Raw genomic sequence first — 20068 nt, 5'->3', positions numbered from 1 at the left:
ATATGTACATACAATACAGATGACCAACAACTCTAAGAATGTTGCTCTTAAAGCATTGAGTTTTATTTAACTGACTTCGACACTGAGCGTTCGACACTGTCCCACATGACATCCTGGTCTCTAAATTGGAGAGACATCAATTTGATGGGTGGACCACTCGGTAGATAAAGAACTGGCTGGATGGCCGCACGCAAAGAGTTGTGGTCAATGGCTCGATGTCTGGCTGGAGACCGGTAACGAGTGGTGTCCCTCAGGGATCAGTGTTGGGACCGGTCTTGTTCAACATCTTTGTCGGTGACATGGACAGTGGGATTGAGTGCGCCCTCAGCAAGTTTGCCGATGACACCAAGCTGTGTGGTTCGGTTGATACTCCGGAGGGAAGGGATGCCATCCAGAGGGACCTTGACACACTTGTGAGGTGGGCTGATGCCAACCTTATGAAGTTTAACCATGCCAAGTGCAAGGTCCTACAACTGGGTCAGAGCAATCCCAGGCACAGCTACAGGTTGGGCAGAGAAGAGATTCAGAGTAGCCCTGCGGAGAAGGACTTGGGGGTGTTGGTTGATGAAAAAATGAACATGAGCTGGCTTCAGTGTGCACTCGCAGCCCAGAAAGCCAACCGTATCCTGGGCTGCATCAAAAGGAATGTGACCAGCAGGTCGAAGGAGGTGATCCTGCCCCTCTAGTCTGCTCTCGTGAGACCTCACGGAGTATTGTGTGCAGTTCTGGTGTCCTCAACATAAAAAGGACATGGAACTGTTGGAACAAATCCAGAGGAGGGCCACGAGGATGATCAGGGGACTGGAGCACCTCCCGTATGGAGACAGGCTGAGAAAGTTGGGGCTGTTCAGCCTGGAGAAGAGAAGGCTGCGTGGAGACCTCAGAGCAGCCTTCCAGTATCTGAAGGGGGCCTACAAGGATGCTGGGGAGGGACTCTTCATCAGGGACTGTAGTGACAGGACAAGGGGTAACGGGTCCAAACTTAAACAGAGGAAGTTTACATTGGATATAAGGAAGAAATTCTTTACTGAGAGGGTGGTGAGGCACTGGAATGGGTTGCCCAGGGAGGTTGTGAATGCTCCATCCCTGGCAAATGTTCAGGGCCAGGTTGGATGAGGCCTTGGGTGACATGGTTTAGTGTGAGGTGTCCATGCCCATGGCAGAACTAGATGATCCTAAGGTCCTTTCCAACCCTAACTACTCTATGATTCTATTCTATGATTGTATGACTAAATTACTATAATTAGAGACTTAACTTTCTTCATGACTATTATTTACCCAGCTTGCTGAAGCAGTTTTTGCCTAGTAAACCATGAATACTCAAAAGATAGGTGGGTGGGATCCATAAAAATATGATCTAAAGGAAGTTGTCTGCCAGTTAGCTCACAACTCTTCAAAAAGAGTCTATACATCTGTGGGAAATGTTTCTCAAATCTAATTGAAAACCAGAACTCTCTCAAGTACTGAATATATAAGTCAAAGAATTTCACTTTGAAAAGTGATACTAGCTTAGCAGTTAAAATATACTTAGACACTGTATTTATTAGTGTTACTGATTACATCACAATTTATTCAAGAATCTTTGTAAATATACAAATGAAGGAATAATAACTCTTGTGCTGTTAGCTATTTCTGATTTAAGAAAAATAAGAGTAAACACAAATATGTTTGTTATGAAAGGACAATGATTTTTCCTGAAAGATGCTAGTTTTCAAACCAAAATGTAAGATTTTATAAATTTTTTAACCATAAAACCTGTTTTCTATCTGTGGCAATTTGGTGCCAAAGAATATTCAAATAGGAAGACAATTTCCCTTAAAGGATATTTAAGCTATGTAGCAGTGGACGAAAAATCCAGAACAGTACAGACTTCTGGAAAAACTCTTTAAAAAGAAAATTTATATTTTGTCTTTTTATGTAGTTTAAAAGTTGCAATGGCTCATTAGCGTCTCTCAAACAATGATTTTTGCTCTCATTTACAAAAACAACAACAACAAAACCAGTTTCTATTTGTGTTTTCTGAAATTTTTACAGAAGCCCAACTTTTTGTATGAAAGCACACAGTATGTCCTAGGGAAATTTATGCAGCTTTTTTCAATAAGATATAAAAAAGTCTCATATAACAACGGGAAGGGAAAACAGAGGTTTTTTGTAATAACCAGAATTTTTGAAGGACACCTTAGCACTTCTGTGATGCATGTGCTAAATTATTAAATAATGTTGTCATCATATACTACTTTGGGATCAAAAAAAGAAAACAGACTTGCATATGTATCAGTTCAGATTTGTACTAGGAAACAGGCAACATCCTAGCTGATTTCTGGAAGCAAGCTAAGTTTTCAAGATCTCACACAGCACAAGTGACAGAATGTCTGACATTTGATAACAAATATTAAAAGCTCTAATTCAAAGAGAGCTCATGCTCAGCTGCATACTCCATTTGTTTAAAGAATCCCAGTTCCCATTTTACAATGAAAATGGTTGTAATCTAATAATGCACACTTTCATTAATAACAATCATTTTACTGATTGCTACTTAGTGATTAAACACATTAGCTCTTTCTTACTTCATATTGGGTTTAATGAGGCAAAGCACTATATGCTATGAAGGACAATTAAAAGTATTCATCTACACAATTAGGTGCAGCCAGACTAACATCTGCTTCTGTCTATGGTCCAAACTTCATAGACATGAACAGGATCTAACTCAAAAGCCTTGCATTAGTAGGTAGCTCTGTGTGCCAGAAATCTCTGCTCGATCATCATCAGTCTCTCAATAGAGCACAGTTCAGGCAAGCTGATTTCTGACTAAACTGCTCCTGCATCAACCATCTCATATCCAGACAGCCAGAAGAAAACAAGCAGAATAAACTCTATTCTGTTAGTAAAACGTATGCTCTTAACGTTTGTTTTAATTCATTTTGGACATTCAACCAACTGTTGGAAAACCTGAATTTGATACATCAAAATTATTAAATATGTGACTCTTCCTAATAAAAACAATTACACATCAATATTTTGATCCTCAAGGAAAACAAGCAGAATAAACTCTACTCTGTTAGTAAAAGGTATGCTCTTAACGTTTGTTTTAATTCATTTTGGACATTCAACCAACTGTTGGAAAACCTGAATTTGATACATCAAAATTATTAAATATGTGACTCTTCCTAATAAAAACAATTACACATCAATATTTTGATCCTCAAGCCCCCTTAAACAGTCTACAGATTAAAGGAATATTAATATTCCAAAACATATAATAATGGAAGATAAACTTACTGGTTCTGTAAGTGTGCTGTCTTTTTCTAAAAATTGAACTACACAGTATGCCAGCTACAGAAAGAGAGAGAGAGATACTTATTAATGTTCTTTTAAGCTACTTCAAAACCACTAGTGTAAGTGGAGAACACTAATAATTCAAATAAAAACACAACAGTTTTTCTGTAATTTTTCAGAAATTATTTGGCAGACAATTTAAACAACAAAAGGGCAAATACATTTTACCAATTTTTCCCAACCTTCCCAAGTCTGCCCTCACCTTTTTCTGGGCAAACACATAATTCAATGTTTTCTTTTTAGATCTAGTACTTCGCATTTCAGTACACTTCATCTTTTCAAACACAGGATTTAAAAACCACTATCTTGTCCTTTAAAGTGCTCTCCACTTGCCAACATTTTGGTGTCCCATACTGATTTAGTTAAGTATTTTATATTTCATAACCCTAATTAGAAATGCATTGAACAGTCATAAATCTTAGAATTTTCTAGACATGAGAACTAATGCTAACTGTGCATGTCAATATAAAGCTGATACAAGCTGAGGCTGAATTACAGTATTTACCAACTTCAATTACGAGAATCAGACTGTCTATCCATGCCTGAACAGTGAACTATTACACACACCTGTTTCATTTATGGGCCAACGGTCCCAAAGTAAATGAGAGGCTCACTACTTAACCATTTTTTCTAATGTCTCTCAACTTATGAAAGTTCAGCTGATGAACCCAGTTCCTTCCTGATGACTCTACCAAGAATGTCCCTAAGTAATTCGAGGAATGTACAAAGGTTACACTCAGTGTTCTCCATTATTTTACAGTAAACTTGAATTGGATGTAGAAATTATCTTTCTTCATGTATATCTGGATTTGGCAGCACACCCTTTTGAATATCTGCCACTGTTTCAATGTGAATTTTTGTGGTTTTACTTTGGTGTTTCACACACTAAACTCACTCAAAAAGCTTTCCTATCTCATGCAACGGAATACGTAAAAGAGGCATTTCCTATGTCTTCTTTTTACTAATGGTAATGAGAAATGCAGATCACCTGAAGGATTTGGAGAGTTAGTTTGTGAATTAAGGGGAAGATATAAAGACCAAGCCATCTCAGGTAGGTAGAAGAAAAGGTGGCTATCACAGATGCCTGCACTAGTTGAAATTACAAGAAAGGTCTAATTTGCCACATCCCAACAGGTTGTGTTCATAGCATTAGAAAAAATGGGAAAAAATATTTTTAAATGGGAGCCACTCTAGCCTACTACTTCAACAGGAACTGATTTGAGCCCCAGTAGGCAAGATCTAAAGTAAATGCTTATAAGCATCTCTAATTGCTAAAGAACTGTAATTACAGAAATGGTGTTCTTAAAAATACAAGTTGTTAGTGGTTTTATTTGAAGAAACGGTACTTAAAACTTGGAGCACTTGAAACTACATAGACATGTTCAACTTTCAAATTTAAAACAACCAAACAAAACCAAAGCTGTGTAACAACCTCTCACTGAGAAAAATTTCAGTGTATCATGATACTGTATTTTCTCTAATACTGTATGATTTCCCACTTCTCTAGAAATTCTGAATGGAGCCAAACTCAGCACAGAAAACACACAGCTGGTTTATAAGCATGCTACAACTCAGATGCACCCTTTTTTGATTTTTACTTCTAAAAAGATCTTATAAATAATGATGTCCTAGTAAATGCCCAATTCTTTAACAGTTGCAAAACACTGAATTCAGCTGAAATGATCCATGTAGTTTAGAAAAAAATCTGTTTATAGATGACAATCATTAAAACCATACTTTTCTGCAATTTTTGTATGTCTAAATATTACAGACAAGGATAAAATAAACAAAAAATTCTGCGTGTGGATATATATCAAGAACTTTCACATTAAGGAACTACTTCATGCGCTTCATCTATAAACATTACAGTGCTATTTTTAAAAAGGTATTTATTTATACACAAAACACGTATTTTGAAGTAATTTCCCTTCCCTCCTCCCTCAACAAGTGAGGCATTATAGGTACATATATTACGTAATTTCCCTAAGGCCAGTTATTAGGCAAGTGTTGGGATAGTTTAAACAGAATTCATATCAGTATGACTAGAGTCCCCCTGTCCTCTCTAGGCAAACTTACTTTAACACTAGTATGAAAAGTGCTGAACAAAATTTACCTGTGGATGGTAGACACTGAGTGATTTCACTTTGTGCAGTGGTAACAAAACCTTCAATAAGAATATTTTGTGCTCTTCTTTTAATGGTAAGGCAAATCCATTAATTATGCTGCCAGGGAAACAAATTTAAAAATAGAAGTCAGTAATTACACAAGATCTGCACTGCTGTACACCATTAACATCAGTTAAAATATCGAGAATCCTATTGCCCATTTAGTATTTTAAATTCTATTTTATTACTCTAATGCTTTTCAATAACAAGGACAGAAGGCACCCAGGCAAAAGGAACCTACTATATTCCTCTTAAAAAAAGAAACAAAACCAAACAAGCCAAAAACAGAACCTCACAAAACCATTAAAAGCTACAAAGTTACATTTATTTCACATCTTGGAAATCAGATGATGTCCAAAAATTAAAGCTTAATAAACACTTGCGTATCCTTGATGCACATGCTTAAAGTAATTTTCATTAGTAATGACTGCACAACTACTTTTGAGGATATGAATTATTCCTCCTGAAGTCTCTCAATGCAAAATCTCAAACCCCCATTACTACATTAACATTTCTATGGTTTCTTGCCAGAACTTCCACATACTCAAAAAATATACATTAACTTAATTAAAAAACAAAAAATGTGTCTCCAAGATGTTTTAAGGCTTGTTAAACAGAAAGGAGCAAAAACGTGGGGTGAGTTTGGCCTTGATCGAGTATGAAGAAGTTCTGCAATCCTGTCAAAAGATGATTGTCAGAAACACCATAACCGCACTAGTAGTTTCTACAGGAATTGTTCATTTGTCCAGTATCATACAGTATTTAGCAAAGGAAAACACATGAAATGGAGTACTTGAGCATGAAACTCAGTTCCTCTATTTCTCACAAGTCAAAACTCAAGAACCCAACTAAAAACTTAGTTACTCCTTATTGGACTGGAAGAATAACCAATACAGAACAGTTACAGCTCAGAAACCTCATTTAACTACTGAAAGTTTTGATTTGGAAGTCTGAATGAAAAAAGAACAAACAAACAATATCCCCCTCCCTCCCCCTCAAAAAAAACCAAACCAAACAGAATGAACAACCTTAACTTTTAAATTTGTAACACTTAAAGTTAACCTAACAAAACCAAGAATGAAAACACTGAAAACACTGGTGACTTCAGTAACAATTTTGAAGATTTAGCTCCATATTCTACTATTTATGTAGTCTTCAGTATATCTTGATGAGTATTACTTGATTATAGGATGTTGAACGTTTCAATGAAAATTAAAGAACTATTCTGGGGAGACATGTAGACTTAAAAATTTTAAAACATCTTCCCAATTTCAATAGCATTCTGAGCTGCATTCAGAACAGCATTGCCAGTAGGTTGAGGGAGGTGATCCTTCAACTCTGCTCAGCTCTGTTGAGACACATCTAGAGTGCTGGGCCCAGTTATGGGCTTCCTAGGACAAGAAGGATGTATACATACTGGAGAAAGTCCAGTAAAGTGCCGCAAAGATAATAAAAGGGCTGGAGCATCTGACACACAAAGGAAGGCTGACAAATCGCTTCAGCCTAGAGAAGAGAAGGCTTAAGGGTATCTTACTCATGTGTACAAATACCGGAAGGGATGGTGTGAGGAAGTCAGACTCTTCAGCAGTGCCCAGTGAAACGGCAAGAGTCAACTGGAGCAGAAAATTTCATTCAAATGTAAGAAAAAGAGCTTTCTATTGTGAGCATGGTTAAACATGGGAACTCGCTGCCTAGAGGAGCTAGTGGGGTAAGTCTCCATCCCTGGAGATACCTAAAGCCCAACCAGACACAATGCTGAGCAAGCTGCTCCCTTGACGTGTTACTGTTATGTGCAAAGATATGGAAACACCATAAACTTAACTAAGCTTTTAAAGTGTATTAATGTATAGTAAAAAAACCCTAACCAAACCAGGCCCCCCCCACCTGCAAAAAACAACATAAAAAAAGACCAAAAGCAAAGGAAAAAAAAACCCCACCCAAACCACTTGCACATGGATTACATTTTTTTTTTTTTTTTGCATTCGACACTGTCCCACACGACATCCTTGTCTCTAAATTGGAGAGACATCAATTTGATGGGTGGACCACTCGGTGGATAAAGAACTGGCTGGATGGCCGCACGCAAAGAGTTGTGGTCAATGGCTCGATGTCCGGCTGGAGACCGGTAACGAGTGGTGTCCCTCAGGGATCGGTGTTGGGACCGGTCTTGTTCAACATCTTTGTCGGTGACATGGACAGTGGGATTGAGTGCGCCCTCAGCAAGTTTGCTGATGACACCAAGCTGTGTGGTTCGGTTGATACTCCGGAGGGAAGGGATGCCATCCAGAGGGACCTCGACACACTTGTAAGGTGGGCTGATGCCAACCTTATGAAGTTTAACCATGCCAAGTGCAAGGTCCTACAACTGGGTCAGAGCAATCCCAGGCACAGCTACAGGTTGGGCAGAGAAGAGATTCAGAGCAGCCCTGCGGAGAAGGACTTGGGGGTGTTGGTCGATGAAAAAATGAACATGAACCGACTTCAGTGTGCGCTCGCAGCCCAGAAAGCCAACTGTATCCTGGGCTGCATCAAAAGGAGCATGACCAGCAGGTCCAAGGAGGTGATCCTGCCCCTCTACTCTGCTCTCGTGAGACCTCACTTGGAATATTGTGTGCGGTTCTGGTGTCCTCAACATAAAAAGGACATGGAACTGTTGGAACAAGTCCAGAGGAGGGCCACGAGGATGATCAGGGGACTGGAGCACCTCCCGTATGGAGACAGGCTGAGAAAGTTGGGGCTGTTCAGCCTGGAGAAGAGAAGGCTGCGTGGAGACCTCAGAGCAGCCTTCCAGTATCTGAAGGGGGCCTACAAGGATGCTGGGGAGGGACTCTTCATCAGGGACTGTAGTGACAGCACAAGGGGTAACGGGTTCAAATTTAAACAGAGAAAGTTTAGATTGGATATAAGGAAGAAGTTCTTTACTGTTAGGGTGGTGAGGCACTGGAATGGGTTGCCCAGGGAGGTTGTGAATGCTCCATCCCTGGCAAATGTTCAGGGCCAAGTTGGACAGAGTCTTGGGTGGCATGGTTTAGTGTGAGGTGTCTCTGTCCATGGCAGGGGATTTGGAGCTAGATGATCTGAAGGTCCTTTCCAACCCTAACTATTCTATGATTCTACATAAATCAGTTGATAAAACCCACTCTAGTTTTGATGAAGTTATCAGCTTTAAGTTGTAAAATTTTCAAAGACTTTCAGATACATCACTGGATGTCCTGGGTTCAGCAGCAGCAGTCACTTTTTCTCCTTCTTAGTAGCTGGTGCAGCGCTGTGGTTTTGACTTTCGGCCTGGGAATAATACTGATAAAGCCGATGTTTTCAGTTGCTGGTCAGAATGTTTACTCTGACCAAGGACTTTGTGAGTCTCATGCTCTGCCAGGGAGGAGGGGAGGCCGGGAGGAAGCAGGGACAGGACACCTGACTCAAACTAGCCAAAGAGGTATTCCATACCACAGCATGTCATGCCTGGGGGATGTAACTGGGAGTTTCCCGGAAGGGCACGTTCTCTGCTCTGTCGGGCTCGTTTTCGGCAGGTGGTATCATATTCTCTTCCCGTGTTATTTCTCTTATCATTATTATTATTGGTGGTAGCAGCAGTTATTTGTGTTATACCGTAGTTACTGGACTGTTCTTATCTCAACACATGGGAGTTACATTCTTTCGATTCTCCTCCCCATCCCTCCGGGTGGCGGGGGAGAGTAGAAAATGCGTGGCTGACTTGCTGACTGGCTTAAACCGTGACACTGGAATTTGCAAAATAATGGGATTAACAAAAGAAGGTTACTGAAATTTCATAACCTGTGCTTCCTTGGTGTACCTGCTATGCATTTAGTGATGTTGGAAGAACTTTTTAATAAATTCCAACTCACTGCATTATCTGTATTTGCTTTACAACTGATATTAATTACAGGGGTCCTAAGCTAGAAAATAAGACTTAAAAAATATGATTGAAAAACTTGTCACATTCCAAAACGCTGCCACAAGGTTCAAGATTTTTGCTGTGTTTCTGCAATCCTACAAAAACCTTATACTCGTAACACCTCTGATATGATGTGAAACTATTTTAATCTTGTCTCAAAGCAATCTGCAATTCCCAATTTGATTTTTAAAGTCTACCCTGAAGACCAAGCAAGTTTAATTAATTAAATGAAACCTACAACTTACCTTCCCAGTATTTCCAGTAATTCTGCTATGCCATTGTGATGTTCTGTTTCATAAATAAACCTAAATAAAAAGCTTTATTCAGTTAGTGCTGATGAGAGATATAAATCTAACACATTCTCTCTTACATTACAGGTAGTCTTGACCTCCCAGGTTTTAGTCACTCAGTAAAAAGAGAACAGGAAAACAGTGGAAAAGAAACTTTGTGGAAAGATAAATCAATAACACATCAAGCTGCTTTTAATCTTCCTACTTACCTGCTCTTTTTTTCCCCACATTTAACAAAGCAGCATGCACTTGAGCTTTTTCCAATACTCATATTCTATGCCATTTTAATAATGCAAAACTGAACACAGCAAACAATGCTTTAAATATTAAAATAACACAAGAGCATCTGGCATTAATTAAATGCCATAACTCAGCCTTCTACAGCACATGCAAGCACAAGGTGTTCAAACAGTTGCTACTTATGGATCTAAAAAGCTCTTTGCCATTACAGACTTCTGTGCAAACAAAAGGCTCTGTAAAAAACAGAGGAAGTCAAATTTTTTGAGGTTTTCTGTTGATAGAGTACTGTAATTCCCTAGGCAGTCACCCTGCCACCCTTTTTCCAAATTGCCTGAGTGTAAACTTATTGAGAAAGTTCTATGCACAACCTTTTTTGCAAAAAGTTACAAAAATTTATGCTTGAAAAAATAATTCTCCTAGTCAGAAAACATTTTTAATTTGAAAATTTGTCATAGGCAGACATATTAACAGCTACTTTTAAGCTTGAATATTTGATACAACTACTTTTTCCCCTTAAAGACCATTTCCATATAACCCAGTACTACAACAATTGCAAAAAGAAAAAACAAATCTAAAGACAATGATAAAATAGAAAACTAAAGACAATGATACAAAAAGCTTTGGACTGAATTAACAGGAGCATAAAGGTTTAATAATTAAAATATTTTGCAATAGTAAAAATAGAGTAATGCACTATCAGGACAGAATTATGGCAATCCTGGTCAGTGAGTAAAAGACAAATGAAGAGCACACATTTCTTAGGAAAGCACAATAAACTGACAACTTGTAGGTAAAAGTATAAGAAATGCTTTGAAAAATTCTACACATACTCTAAGAGCTCTTGAAGAGCACAATCCACTAATTCAAGAAGAAGTTGAAACAAATTTCCTCCCTTGTGCTCATGTCCAGGAACATTAGCTTACATTTGGAGATGCAAAATTTTTAGACTTCTAACTTTTAAATATTATATGATTAAGTGAGGTTTTCCTTTTAATTTTTCCTCCATTACAACTTGGTAGAGAAAGGTAGTCCCTGAAGTGCAAATCATATAATCTCCAATATACATTTCAGATTGAAAACATTTCTTATACAAACTATTATAAAGTTGATCTAATGACCAGAACATTTCTAGGTCTTTCAAAAGCCCTGTGCCAGAATTATCTGTGTTTGAACACTTTGCTTCCATTCTCCCTGAAAATAAAGTGCAAGAAGTGGCAAGTAAAAACACTTTTCAGAAGTGAATTTTAAATACACTGTGATGCTGCTGTATTATCTGGTTCAGATATTTTATAAAATTGAGCATTTTGGAATTAATTTCATAAAGTCTGTATCTGGGGGAAAAATTTACATCTTTGTTTGAAAGATACACCTGTACTTTATCCTTTGGACATACTGGCTCTTGACATGTCTAGTCAAGAGCAGTTGTCAGCAACAGTGCAGGCTTACTAATTAAGTTAAAGTAGCCCCTCTGTATCACTTCCAAAGGCTTACTTGTTACCACAGGCAGGGAAGATAAGCTCCCTCTACAGCTGGCACTGCTGGGTGCCATTCATGTGAGGGCACTGAGTATGTGGCAGCTTTTTGCTATTTTCTTAAAGGGATAGCATGAAACATTAATTTTGGGATGAAAACAGCAGTGCTAGAGAAAAAGGGAAAAATGACGGAAGGAGTGCAAAACTGATACATGATATTGTTTGTTGACAACAATGTAAAAACTAACCCACTAAATTTAAGGCACCATAATTTTGCATTCACATTTGACATAATGCCAGTAAAACACACACTTCTAAAGAGCTTTGGTAATAGAGTGGATTAGTTTTTAATCTTTTTTTTTTTTTTCCCCTTTGGGGGTAATACACATATTCATTCTATGGCAATTAAAAAAATATTTCACAAGCCCTAAATTGTTCATCTCTGTTCTGAGGAAAGAAAAGGCAGTAAATATGTTCCTTCAAGCAAATTCCAGATCTCTCAGTCATTCAACTTAAGCCCAACTTTTGCCTTATGAAGAACTACATTTTATTAAAGCTCTATTACAACATAAACACCACTATGCAATAAGAAAAAAAACCCCTTACAGATAAAGGTAACCCAACCACTCACTGAATTGCACACTAGCTCAAATTTCAGCTGGAAAATTTATGCAGTGTGCAAGACTACCCTAATTTGTATCTCCCAGACCAGTATTATTGTCAAATGCAGCAGTATTTGGTATAAACTTACTAAGAAATAAAAACAACTGCTAGCAATGTCTGGAAGTACTTTTAGTTGCATACGTGACCACATGCACCATAATACAAAGATACTGACATACCTATAAAATATATTATTAATTTGTTTCCGGATGTAAGCTCTTAGGCCTAAGAATTTCCCATATATTCTGTGAAGAGTTGTTTTAAGAAAATCTCTTTCACGAGGATCTTCACTGTCAAAAAGCTCTAAAAGCTGCAGAAAGGGAAAAGAAGAGATGCACTTTACTTGAATCTAATGCATTGTAAAAATAATTTAGAGCTTGAAGTTAAAAAGTCTTTTTTTACCTCACCTGTAATACAAACTTCTGATCAATATATTTCTTAGCTATATTAGGCTGAAAATCTGGAGATTCTAAAAACCTTAAGAAAAACTCATAAACAAGCTGAAAAAAAAAAAACCAAAAAAAAAAAATATTAGTCTTTTAAACAAGGAATCATTTTACAAGTAGTAAATTACCAAAATTACTAATTAGTTGCTGAGAACTTCACTGTTTTTATGTATCACACAGTAAAAATGTTGCTCTTCCTCTCATAACAAAGTACAAGAACTTAAATTTCTTCAAAGTACATTGAAATTCTGCTGAGCTCCACCACAAGATTCTACTCAAATGACATACAGCAATCTAATATTCATCATTCCCAGAAGTGTTTTGAACATTTTCTGTTCTCCTCTGTCACAGTACCTCTGAAAGCTAGAGTTGCGCCAGAGTCAGATCAAAGCATATGTTCATAGTGTCAAGCAGAAGCTCATTTAAAATCACAGCAGTTACATCTGCACAAGACACAACGAACCTTTAACCTATAATATACTGATTTTTAATATTATCAGTTTAAATTCAAAAAATGTATTTTAAATATTGCAGAGAAATGTAACTGACCTGAGACAAACACATAAACAATTCTGAGTCAAGAAACAATAATTTTAATATAAGAATTTTCTTAAGATTATGATGTTCTTCATTAAATACCTGTAGATGAGGCCATGCAGCTTCTAAGGTTGGTTCATCTTCCTCTGGATCAAATTCTGCTCCCGTTGGATTAGAAGATGGTGGTAATGTTCGAAACATATTAACTGCAAACTGAAATCATATGTGCCTTTAAGAACTCTGAAACAAGTGGATTATTAAAAAAAAGACTTCACTGATGGTTTTGACTGAAACTTGTTTTGAACTATTTTAATTAATATCTGCAAAAATACAAGCTACATAACCCAGTTGTTTAAATATGAACTACATTCTTTCTTTGTTAAAGATTTCTAACTTGGAGAACACTTTCTCATGAAGTACTCTAAAGCACAAACCTGTCAGGGTATATTTTATGAGGGTATCACTCTGAGCTCTTTACACACACAAAACTCTAAAAGCCCAAGCAAGTGAATATAAAATGTTTACACAAACATGTTATATATACATATATATAATACACACACACACTTATGTATGTAATATACACACACACATATAAAATACACACACACACACTTTACCAGGCTTTGCAACAACCTGCGAAAGTGGAAAGCAGAAGCAGAGATGCAAAAACAAAGATTACCAGCACCTGTTCTCTAAAATATTATCAGTTTCATTTCACACCATGAGTTATACACATGGGGAAACACTTCAACATCAGATCTTCCCCGCAGCGGTCTTTCCGTTAAACCATGTCCATCTACCTGACATCATGGGAACACTGAGGTGGTAGAAATGCATATCCCAATCCTTTCATCTTTCACTTTGTCTGAATTCTCAAACCCCTGAAAACCATCCATAATTCTTACAGAAGTGGAGCAGACTACAAAGATGAATTGATTTTCAAGTTGTTAATATATATACACACACAGAGATACATTATTTTTGTGTTTTTAAGTACTTGTCTAGACTCATAGTCATACTATATATGAACTGAAGTAGTACTCTTCACAAACCCCTTTAACATGAAGAGTTTCTAAAGTCCCTAATAAAGACAAAACACACATTCCTTGACATATGGACAGAAACCTCTCTGAGATCCTGTTTTAGTCAAAACAACCTTATCACTAAATTCACGTAGCTTTTTTTATTTAAAAAATAATCAGAACTAATCAAATTTATATCAGTGTATACAATGCATATAATCACAAATGTAAATTAAAACACATTTGTTAGCTGAAAAAAAGAAATATTGTGTGATTTTCTGGGATAAATTCAGCACATAATTCTCAAAAGTAACCTTACTTAGAATGGTGCAAAGATTTAAAAGGTCTGCAGTACCTTAAATTCTCCACCTGTAAAGACAGCTAGCAAAACCAGCTAGATGCTTTGTGGATAAGAAAGGAACATTTAGCTAGTGATTCAAATGGTTGTTCTCACACTGTGAAGAATTACTGATTAAAACTTTATTGAACAAGCTGGGGGGGGACAGGTTTCTGAGTGTGTCAGTAAGAAAACCCAACAAAACCTTTATCTGTATATGCAAGACAGCTATAGCCATCAGTACTGAAAAGAGACTAATTCCTCAATTACACTTGTAATCCAGAGTATTAGGAAAGGCAGACATTGATAGGAGACAACCAAACTGCTGAGCAAGTAAAAAAGTGTCATCTCTTTAGCCAGGTAAGTGCACCAAATAGAAACTTTGCTCTATTTTGTTGCATACTCATTATCAAACCAGTACCAAGCAGTCTAAACTGATTTTTGAATAGAATTAAAAACCAAATAAAATCAATTCAAATTAGCATATGGTCCCAAACCACCTCCATGACTTCAAAACGATCCTTTGAGACGAATGCCTCAGTCTCACAGCAGCTTGAATATATTGCAGAAGTGATGAGAAGACTGCAAAATAGAAACAGCAGTGTACTGTCCTCACCCTTCATAGCCATTGAGTGTACTGGGCTTCATAAAGAAATTCTCTTAAAGTCTATTCCTTCTTACAATGCTAAAGTATATTTTGCTTTCAAATCCATTGCTCATTTTATGCTTCATAAAAACATCAAGGTATTTAAAAGTAAGTTTTGGTAAACATTTGCTTACAATGAGAATGGTGGGTATCCTGAATGGAGAGCACATCCTGCACATGTATTTTATCAAGTCAGCTGCAGTTGGCGGCATAGAGCTTCAGCATAATGCATACATTTACTCCATCCTCCATAGGTACCACAAGTACTGGTAATAGTTAAAATACACATTGCTATAAATATTCTAGTGCTGTAAGAGATTGGAGGTGCCTTTTTACAAGTATTTAGGAGAAAATTGGAGAATACATTTCCTAAGTATGGCAAAGCAAGAGACAACAGGGCAGAGAAGCTGATTTGTCAGGAAAAAGAAAATTCTTCATAAAAGGCTACATCACCAGGAGCAGCAGAAACATTTACAGAGCCTTTTCAAGAAAGCCAATACTCGGCTCAGTAAACAAACCAGTAAAGAGCATCTCCAGGAACAGCTAGCATGAAAAAGAAAAAAAAAAAAAAAAAAAGATTACCCCATTGGAACCAGCACTGAACTGAATTCCTCATTTGAGGATGCAAAGGAACATTTCCCTTATCTCATCAGCTGAAAGGTTCCTACGCTGTCAACAAATGTGTAATACACAGTTACAGAAAAAAACCCAAACCAACAACCCCTAAACCCTACAAGTTCGAGTTTACTTAAAATGTAGCTATTCAGAATGCAAGGTCTACTCCAATATAAAATTTAAAATCTATTCTTTATGCCTCGATTTCAGTCTTTGTTACGCTATTATGCTCAAATTCCACTGCAGCTAACACTCGCATGTGCCATACACACATTTTTTTCTTTTTTTTTTTTTCTATATAGAAGTAAAGTTTTCCTGCTGATCTTTTGAAGATTACTCAAAAGCTCTGAAAGATTAAGCTGTCTCACTTTAAAGATGTTACTTTGCAGAGGAATGCATTCTACCCATCTTTGGTAGGACTCTGGGAAAAGCATGAGAGTGCCACATTTCCTTCCCTCTTCACATTCTGACTTCTTCTCATTAACTCCTCCATTCACAGTTTAAAATAATGCTGTAAATTATCTAGTAACTGGCAGGGCTAAGGAGCATATGTATGTGCTGCCCTGCCATCTCACTTCTGACAGATGGCAGAGCAGACAGTGGGAGGCAGTATGAAACTGTATCGGCTAAATCTGCAAGGCTTACATCATATTCCCATAAAGGAAAAGTCATCCTCATGCTTCAGAATATTCCTTCATTTCTGCAGCTGAGATGTAGGTCTGATACAGATAGAGACTGGCGTATCAGAGTAATTAGTATTTCAGAGAATTAGAAGTAAAGCTGAAATATCTTTATGTTCCCCTTTTAAAAAGCATACTCCATCAAGCAATTAACAAGTTCCAACCTTTATTTAAAAACAAAAACTTACAATAATCAATAGTCTTCCAACAAAACAAACCCACGAAGACTATACTTGAAATTTAAAACTTGCTAAGGTTTTTAAGCAAATGGAGGAATAATCATGGCCTTCTCTAGATGAGCAAGTCTGAGGCTCTCGCTATAAAGAATTAAAAACAGGTCATATAGGGTGCTATGTACAATGTTTTGTATTTTTTATTTCTGAGGATGTGAAATGGAAAAAACTCTACAGTAAGTTGTTCAATGAGCAATGGAACCCATGAAGCCTGATTTGATCTGGCTTGCATTTTATATCCTTGAACAACAGAACATCAAACTGCTCAAATCAAGGTGCATCATCTTCCAGTGAAGGCACAACACAAACCTGAAACTCTTGTCTATTAAGCCATTGAAATTTAGAAAAATTTACAATGAATTAGTATCAGTGAGCCTTTTACCCTTCTGTCAAATGCCTGGTATTTTTCATAACTTCTCAGCCTTCTGACCGAACAGACAAGACACAAGCTGCAGTCTCATTTCCTCTAAGGCAAATTTCCCTCAGAAGTACTAAGTAAACACAGCTTAAACACAACACCTCCCCAGCTCCTCCCCCCTCAAACCCCACAACATCTTATCAAATTTATGAAGTTTGAGTCTTTATGAAAGCTGGGCTAGCATGCCAAAATTCCCTCTGTGCTGTTAGCACAAGACAATACTTGACTCCAAAGGACATAACTAAAGAGAATGGGAAAACAAAAAAGGAAAAGCAAACAACCTGCATTTTACTGCTTTACAGACATGTCTGTTGTAATGGTAGTTATGCACCTTGTTTTTCTGGTAGCCTATTTTGTGTAATGCTGGAGAATATTTTCAAATAACTAGCATCAGAGATAGTGTTACACATTTTCTCCTCCCTTCTGAGCAGCCTGAATGAAGCCTGACATGAACAGCTCTAAGTGACAAGGTACATGATCTGAAAGTCTTCTATATTTGTGTGAATAAAGCCACCCTAATAGCTAAATTGAGTCACAAGTAGTATGTTTCTATTCACAGTAGCATTTCTTATTCTAGACCAAAGATAAAAGAAACCAAACAAAACCTAACATCTGCAAAACACCCAAAACAAAAATGTAACTACAGGAGGAACACAGCTGTTTCAGAACAGACGACCAAAAAACCCCAAACCTGTTCCATAAAAGAAGCCTAAGAAAACCTGCTCTCTGAATTTAAGCTCAAAATACTAGTCCAGGGACTTACACAGCACTGCAGTAGGCTATGTAAGTCCCATGCAAGGGAACCCCACGCCCTTCAGAACTTTGCACATAACAAACATTTTAAATTCACCAAAAGTGCTGTCAAACAGATGGTGTATGCTCCAAGCAAAACACCACCAATTAAAACAGCAGCCAAATTCTGCACCAAGATTTAGTAAACTGACCAAAGTGCAGACTTCATTACCATTAGTTGTACCTGAAAGCAAAGAAAGTTTACGTTCTCCTCAGCCAAATATATTCTGGCCATAACTGTTTGATGAAAGATGATAATGCAGGCACATAAGGCAAAAGTTACGGAATTATAGGCAGTTAAGACTTCTTACACAGAGCAAATGCTCATGTCTGACTTAGATATTCAAGAACTTGAACTCCATTTTACCTAAATGAAGTCTCAGCAAGCTTATTCTTTTCTGTAACTCCCCTTTCATCAGTGTCAATTACTCCAAAACAATCAATTACCAAAAACCAGAGATACAAACAAGCTAGCAAGACATGGAAAAAGCCATGATCCTATATCTCCTCATTAATCATCCTCAATGCTTTGTGTACACGTTTGACATCTACAGTTATACAGTCCTACTATACACAGAAGTTCTCATGAAAATAACCTGTGTTTCAGTGAACATTTATGGATGACTTCAAGAATAAGCAGTCTTCAGAACAAGCGATGTCTTTCATACTATAAATCCTTAGAATCTTTGAAGAAGCTTCAAAGTACCCAATTGTTATGATGGCCTCAAAATTTTACTAAGTTTGTATTCATATTAAAGATGCACTGTTTTCTCAGTCCCCTGGAAAATCACCTCAAGCTATAAAGTCTTGGGAAAAACATCACGTCACACATGGTCAAGAGTTTCTTGTGGGCTCAGTAGCCAGGATTTTCAAAAGATGCTTTCTGTTCTCAGTGTATTGCAGACAACAGCTACAGACCTCAACTGCTACTCCACGGAACTGGTGTCAAGTCAGCACAATGAGAGCTTAAAGACTCTCCTGTAGTTCAAGTCCACTGCAGAGAAGGAGCTGGCCATAAGCCCAACACGGAAAAAAAACCCCTAGGCCTAGCTGGCTAGGATTTGGATAGTGAGAAGAGAGAAATAGCACAGGCCTGGACTGTTCACATAGCTTGTTCCAGCAGAACCCTCATCTGCCATCCTGTGGACTAAATAAAGTCTGACTCTTCTCACCTTTAAACACAGGAGAAACTCAACTGCTGGTACTGAATGAGATTATATAAGACTGTCAAACTTGCAAAGGTGATCTTAATTCCAATCTTAGAATCATAGAATCATAGAATAGTTAGGGTTGGAAAGGACCTTAAGATCATCTAGTTCCAACCCCCCTGCCATGGGCAGGGACACCTCACACTAAACCATGCCACCCAAGGCCTCATCCAACCTGGCCTTGAACACCGCCAAGGATGGAGCATTCACAAACCTCCCTGGGCAACCAATTCCAGTACCTCACCACCCTCACAGTAAAGAATTTCTTCCTTATATCCAATCTAAACTTCCCCTGTTTAAGTTTTAACCCATTACCCTGTCCTATCACTGCAGTCCCTGATGAATAGTCCCTCCCCAGCATCCTTGTAGGCCCCCTTCAGATACTGGAAGGCTGCTCTGAGGTCTCCACGCAGTCTTCTCTTCTCCAGGCTGAACAGCCCCAACTTTCTCAGCCTCTCTTCATACGGGAGGTGCTCCAGTTTTTTCAGATTTTGAGTTCTGCAATCTACATGCTTTTTAAAGAGCTGGATGTATTTAACTTTCCTTCATATTTTTATAAACAACTATTAAAATTGATACAGATAAAAAAGCAACCATGAATTAAAAAATTCAACATAGTTCTCATTGTTAAGTGACTTACCATATGTACTACTTCAGGGTAAATAGGTTCTGTAATCACATTGCGATTGTGTGTGATATATTCTACCATTTCACTTAAAGCTGCTCGTTTTACTTCCTTCCACTTCAGGTCACTTAGTGGATCAGAAACAAAGTCAAAAAGTACACAACATTGTCGTAACTTCTGGATAAAAAGCTTTTCTTGATCAGCAGGAGGAACATCTGAAAAGTGAAAATAATTGGTTGTAAGTTATATTGCAGTAGACTTCACTCTTGTCGCCTCTGCCCAAGACACAGGCATAGCAGTGTTTAAGACTAAACGGCAAATTTTCTGAATATTCAAACAATTTTCAGGAATATAATGGTCCAGAGTTATGAGCCACAGTAAAATATGCTGTACATGACAGCGATGCATACTTGCCTTTGTCAGG

At 37.6% G+C, this 20068-nt stretch overlaps 1 protein-coding gene across 7 annotated transcripts in view; it reads right to left on the bottom strand.

Moving 5' to 3' along the window:
* PPP2R5C (protein phosphatase 2 regulatory subunit B'gamma) overlaps positions 1–20068 on the bottom strand; it is an 88003-nt gene that overhangs the window by 13908 nt on the left and 54027 nt on the right. For 5 of the 7 annotated variants that reach the window (XM_080619007.1, XM_080619010.1, XM_080619013.1 and 2 more), the window contains 7 exons: positions 19660–19859; positions 13168–13278; positions 12490–12582; positions 12262–12392; positions 9663–9722; positions 5450–5558; positions 3280–3333 (listed from right to left, as the gene is read on the bottom strand). In XM_080619007.1, coding sequence (XP_080475133.1) covers positions 3280–3333; positions 5450–5558; positions 9663–9722; positions 12262–12392; positions 12490–12582; positions 13168–13278; positions 19660–19859 — 758 coding nt within the window. The remainder of the gene's footprint in view (positions 1–3279; positions 3334–5449; positions 5559–9662; positions 9723–12261; positions 12393–12489; positions 12583–13167; positions 13279–19659; positions 19860–20068) is intronic. The other 2 variants (XM_080619008.1, XM_080619009.1) reach the window with 2 other exon arrangements.

Source organism: Psittacula echo, assembly GCF_963264785.1.
Source record: "Psittacula echo genome assembly, chromosome: 5".
Lineage (NCBI taxonomy): Eukaryota > Metazoa > Chordata > Aves > Psittaciformes > Psittacidae > Psittacula > Psittacula echo.
The sequence above is the reverse complement of the archived record's forward strand: the minus strand, read 5'-3'. Positions and strand labels throughout refer to the sequence as shown.